At 37.2% G+C, this 5,840-nt stretch overlaps 1 protein-coding gene across 4 annotated transcripts in view; it reads right to left on the bottom strand.

The window, feature by feature from the left end:
• The window catches only part of LOC107711540 (pre-B-cell leukemia transcription factor 2-like), a 12,917-nt gene that overhangs the window by 5,996 nt on the left and 1,081 nt on the right, over nucleotides 1-5,840 (bottom strand). For 3 of the 4 annotated variants that reach the window (XM_016516525.1, XM_016516527.1, XM_016516529.1), the window contains exons 2-4: nucleotides 4,227-4,300; nucleotides 1,828-2,072; nucleotides 1,158-1,348 (exon numbers count right to left, since the gene is read on the bottom strand). In XM_016516525.1, coding sequence (XP_016372011.1) covers nucleotides 1,158-1,348; nucleotides 1,828-2,072; nucleotides 4,227-4,300 — 510 coding nt within the window. Of the gene's footprint in view, nucleotides 1-1,157; nucleotides 1,349-1,827; nucleotides 2,073-4,226; nucleotides 4,301-4,939; nucleotides 5,385-5,840 lie in introns of those variants that run through there. The other variant, XM_016516526.1, reaches the window with a different exon arrangement.

Genomic DNA, 5,840 nt, shown 5'->3' with positions numbered 1-5,840 from the left:
ATATATTAGTATGAGTACATTACAATATAAATTTATTAGAACGAGTACATTATTATTTATGGGCTTAAAAACAAGATGCAAACAATCAGAATATTTTACCTGGTGGGGAGTGCACAATGTAAACATGAAACATATGCCATTACCTATATTGTACTGTGGTACAGTTATGGAGGCCCTTCATAATGCCGAGGTCAGCTGCCTGCTCTGCCAATAGTTAGAAATGGCACTATAGTAAGCAGTGTTTAATAAACAGCTGTTTTACTAAATTCTGCTTTGGTGAAATTCAGTGCAGTCCCGTATCGTGATACATATCGTATCGTGGCCTATGTATCGTGATGCGTATCGTATCGTGACTTTGCTGGTGATACACAGCCCTAGCATGAACTCACTTAAATTTGTGCAGTTTTTCAAGACATCTTGAGTAATTCCTGATTATGTTTAGATATTTGTATTGGAAAACAAAAATATGAGAAAAATATTCCGTTTGCAATGCATGAAACATTTAATGCCATGCCTTTATGAATTTAAGACTTTCTGCTCTAATTTAAGACCTTTTATGGGGCCGTTCACATGTCGTGCCTAAAAACGCATGGAAAACGCTAGCCGCGCTGCTTTCTTCTTCTTTCCAAAGCACTCGTGCGCTACCGTTGCGTCTGCCGTTGCTAAGCAACCATGACCTGCACTGTCCATGACAACGCGGAAGTTTCAGCAAAGGATAAATGGATTTCCAGCACTGAAAATCGCTTGCAGAAGCTCTGCTACTAAATTTACACTAAATTTATTTAAAAATGGCTATCCCTGTACAGCTATGATCAGCTGTTCCTCCATCTTGGCTGAGCTTTCAATGTTGTTATAGAAAGGGTGAAGGTGATTGGTTGGTTCTTGTCACATGACCTGTGGTGCGCTTGCAGGATTCTGAAAAGTTGAGTTGTTTTTATCTCGCTGCGGTGTGGACGCGCCTGGAAAAAACGAGCACGTCGCACTGCGTGCACATTTGAAATAACGAACTTGAACGCGCAAAAGACGCGATATGTGAACGGCCCCTATTAGGGTAAATAAAGACTTTTGTGCAGAAACCCTGAAGTGTGCTTTCTAGAACTGATGCATTAGTGCACTAAAGCAAAGATGTAATATCACAAAACGCGTTTTAATCCCACCTGGCATCCAGAAAGCGTGAGCGCAGTATCATGACCGCTTCACAGGTACTCTGTTTAAGCTGCGTCTGAATGGAGCTGAACTTGCGGTGGATGATGGCCACCATGCGCTCGATCTCACGCGGAGACACGGGCCGGGTGCGAGACTGCTCCCTCAGCAGGTTCATAACATGGGTAGTGAACTCACTGCAGGCCTGGAAACAGCAACGAGGTTAGAAAGCAGTTCCTTTCTGTCTGAGGACACTCAGAACCTGTGTCTTCCTATGTTAGACACATTTTTGTCCTCACTCAAAGAAAAATGCTGTGCAAACAACAGATCAAGATGTATTTCAAGCTCAATAGAGTGCAACAGTCAGGTTCCAGAAGTAAGAATCTCATTCATTTTCTCCATAGAACAACTGATTTTGAACAATAACTTATGAACCATTAAAGTGAGACCTACTGTGAACTATGAGATTATTAATCATTGGAATACGCTTTCGTTGATTCAACTAATTTTTTTATATAATCGGAATTCCTGATGAAAAACTAGATTCGCCTCGCAGCTGGTTGATTGGTTCATTTCTTTTTAACTCAAACTTTTTTTTTTACTTTCACTTTTTTACGTGAAAAAAATGACCAATGAGATTTTGCTGTGGGCGTGGCTACCCAGCACAATGGCAGCGATATGTACCTGTTCGTATTTTTCCATCTCTGTGTGGTAAATGTTCCGAATTTGGCTCAACTTGCTTTTATAGTCGGAGTGCTCCAGTGAGCTGTCAGGTGACATCCCGCCAGAGCTGGTCGCGGCAGAGACCGCGGCGGCGGCTCCGCCCCCCTTCTCTGGACCGGCCACACCTTCGGCCAGCAGCATGTTGTCCAATCGCACGAGCTGTGGGTCTGGAGGCTCCTCCTCCTGAGCATTTCTCATGGAAAGACCTGCAAATAAGAAATTAATCCATTAAAGGATTCATCCGTTCATTGATTTTCAAGCAGCTTTGTATTGTTACAATGTCGGTAGTATAAGTAAACAAACATTGTGTATTGTTTTTATATGTTGCCTGCACCAAAAAAAAAATAATAATAAATAAATAAATCACTATTTATTTGTCAGCAAAGGTCTGCCGTATTACAAGTTTTACAACTTTTATGAAAACTACAGATTGTACTTTCACATTTTTGTATCCCTGATTAATGGATAGTCTGATCGAACCCAGTGCATTATGGGTAATGAAGTTTTTACATGTTTTTTTTTTCACCACAGCCCTTTTCCTCTAGTCATGTACCATGATCAAAAAATAAAAATTACCCCTTTAATATTTACCATATTGTGTTTACATTTAATAATGCAGATGGCCTAATTGTACAACACTGGTATTAGTACTTCAAATGTAAGAAATTTTGCTTATGAATAGTATGCATCAAAATAAAACACATTAATAAATATAACAAAAGCATAATTTCACAAATTGTACTGTAATAACTTTGTTTATTTACATTTACATTTAGTCATTTAGCAGACGCTTTTATCCAAAGCGACTTATGAAGGCAATACCAAATTATTTGTCTATGTTCATGCTGAAAACTACTTCTGAGTTATTAAAATTTAAAACTGAGAGAAATAAGATATTCAAGACCCATATTTCTTAAAACTAAATTTAGGTTAACTTATTTAAAACCCTTTTCAAGGGTGTCAACACTATATCAATTTTCTCAGAGGAGTAGAAATATTACAATCCATTATGTTTGATACTGTGATGGCAGTCAATGACCTACAAGATAAATATGAATTTGAATTCATTTTAATTTATTCCCTGGAGCAACACAAGGTTAAGTGCTTCAGTAAAGGGCAAAACATTAAGCAGGATGACTCATTTCGACAGTTCCTGTGTCATCACTGCTTAACATTGCACCCACCCCCTAAGTACTGCTTTATTCTATTATACATAGTCTGATTAGGAGAGATTTTATTTTTATTTATTTACTTTACAAAATGTTTCAATACAGCACTGTGCAATAAACAGTGAACAGTGCAGGGCAGTACTGTATGATTAATGGCACACAGCATGCAATACCACGGGCTGTAAGAGAGCGTGCCAAACCACGGAAATTAAAAGACTCCATTAGGCACAATGCCATTTAATTACTAACCATCACAGTAAACATTCCAGTCCTCTTATGGGACTTTCTAAACTTAGTCTTCATACAAACCAAAGACATTGCGCAATTATTAATAGTGCAATTCTTGCATGCAAATAATAGGATGCTGCATGTATATAAAAAGGTTTGTGTTAATATACTGGACGGTTATTTAGCTTCTCAAACAAGCCAATTACGACTTTATTGTTGTACTGATATCCTAATGCATGCAAATAAGGTATCACATGCAAAAAAAATAGGGTTTGAGATAATATTGCTAAAATAGTGCTGAGAAAAATTTTCATTTGGTATTCAGGAACTGCAAATGTGGTCTTCAGACAAACCAGAAACCATTTGTTATTGGCGTGCTTATTGTGCTATTTTTTAAAATGTAATGCATGCAAATACTAACTCATAATCATCATACATATCATACCATACTGGTAAAAAAAAAAAAAAATGTATAGCCTGAATGCACTGTAAGTCGCTTTCGATAAAAGCGTCTGCTAAATGCATAAATGTAATGTAAATGTAAATGCAAATAATTTAGAATAACAAGCAAATAACACGGTCTGAGACTGTTTTTTTGGTATAAGATGGCTATTATTTGAGAGCAACTTCAATTTTTAAAAGCTGCAAACCTGGTCAAACCCATAATCATTATGCTATTGTTGAGTAAAAAGTGCTGTTTTAATATTCAAACCATGCAAAAATGCATGCAAACGACAGGGTTTGGGAATATATTTATGAACTAGAATAAAATATAAACGAATATTAAGAAAAAAAAACGTTAAAATGATTGTGTTTTTATGAGGTGTACAGTGTACACACTCTGGCTTTGTTCTTGCAGAACATGGCGCCTGTGCCGAATCCTATGCCAACTTTTAAACCAATTATAAAGTTGCAGTTATGATATTTACCACTTCTAAAACAAAATGCATGCCAGTTACTCACCAGTTTTCTCTTTAATTTCGCACAGGACGCTGAATAAAGCCGGTTTCATCCGATGACAGTTTAAAGCGTGTTTTCTGTCACAAAATAACAAACAAAAGTCAAGTTAGCTAACTTTAGCATGCCACCGATGTAACCCTGACAGTAAGACTCGCGTTAAATATATAACGTAAAAGGCTGAAATCGCGTTGCTAGTGAAAATAAAATATTTCACCACCTCACATTTTATATAAATTCGATTGTTTTAACGTATTAAATACTCAATACCTATTTCGATTCTCCTGACACATTAGACTTTAGCATGATTTGTGTTTTTGTCAAATGAATAAAAATAAAGTTACTCCTGTAATAAGATAAATAAAAATAAATAGATGTATGTATATCTAATAGCGAATCATTATTTTGCTACGTATATATTGCAAAATGTAAGAAAAAGAGTTTGTTTGAAGTCAAGAAAAACGTAAACAATAGCAGCTAAGCTAAACCCGTGAACTTCAGCACACATTCTAATAGTTGTTTTAACAGTAATAACTTTTTATATTTTAGGTCTTGTTAAATCAAATAAAAGTGTATTTGAGTGGATTAAAGGCTAAATAATGTAATAAAAAAGGTTAGATAATACATTATTCTATGTTTTAGCATACCCTTGTCTCACGCGACCGTTAGCTCAATGCTAAACTTTAAAGTTTTCAAATAAATAATTTTAAATAACTCACTTTGCTTGCGCTTCGTCTAAACTTTGGTTGGTAATCGTCATGATCTGTTGCAGGATATCTCCAATGTCTCGGCGGTTGTCGTGTCCATTTTCGGTGCCTTCGAGGCCCGCGGGGTCTCCTTCGGGGCGGTGTCGAGAAGGCGGGTGCACCGGGTTAAGGGGATGCATTCCAGGGTGGACGTTCAACCCGAGACCGCGGCTTGCACTGGGCCCGTTGCCTGTGATGGGCTGCTGTGGCTGCAACATCCTGAGCAGTACATTAATCTAGATGAGTGTGTGTGACTGTGAGTGAGTGTGTGTCCATGCATCACCACGCTGGAGTCCCCTAGCGATTGGCACATAAAAAACGTGCCCTTGCATGGAAATAGACATTTTGCAAATGCAAAAGTCAAAGATATGAGTACATTGTGATCACGCAGTCTGTTGCATGGGTCAAAAACAGTATGAAAACACACAGAGGTGAAATTAAATGAAACCTCATCTAACCAAGTCCATGAAACGTGGATTTATGCTTCCAGGAAAATGTAGCCTAAATGCACAAATATGGAGAACTTCAGGGTCTTTGTGAATAAATCTCACAAAACATGTCAGGAACGTGTTCAGTTTGCATTTCATTCTGAAATCTAAAGGGAAAAAATACCGAAATAAATGAAAAGTAAATGTAAATGTGATTATGCTTTAATGTATGCCAATTTAAAGAAATGATATGAATTATAAGTGGAATTAAAAATGTATTCAAAAAAGTAAAACATCCAGATGATTTAGATGGAAATGGTACACTCTAAAAAATGCTGGGTTAAATACAACCCAGTGCTGGGTAAAATAGGGACAAACCCAGCAATTGGGCTGTTTTGACCCAGCGGTTGGGTTACTACCCAGAAGGTTGTAAACATTTAACCCAA

This window comes from Sinocyclocheilus rhinocerous, unplaced genomic scaffold (genome assembly GCF_001515625.1).
Source record: "Sinocyclocheilus rhinocerous isolate Xijiao unplaced genomic scaffold, SAMN03320098_v1.1 scaffold1079, whole genome shotgun sequence".
NCBI classification, from domain to species: Eukaryota; Metazoa; Chordata; class Actinopteri; order Cypriniformes; family Cyprinidae; genus Sinocyclocheilus; species Sinocyclocheilus rhinocerous.
The sequence above is the reverse complement of the archived record's forward strand: the minus strand, read 5'-3'. Positions and strand labels throughout refer to the sequence as shown.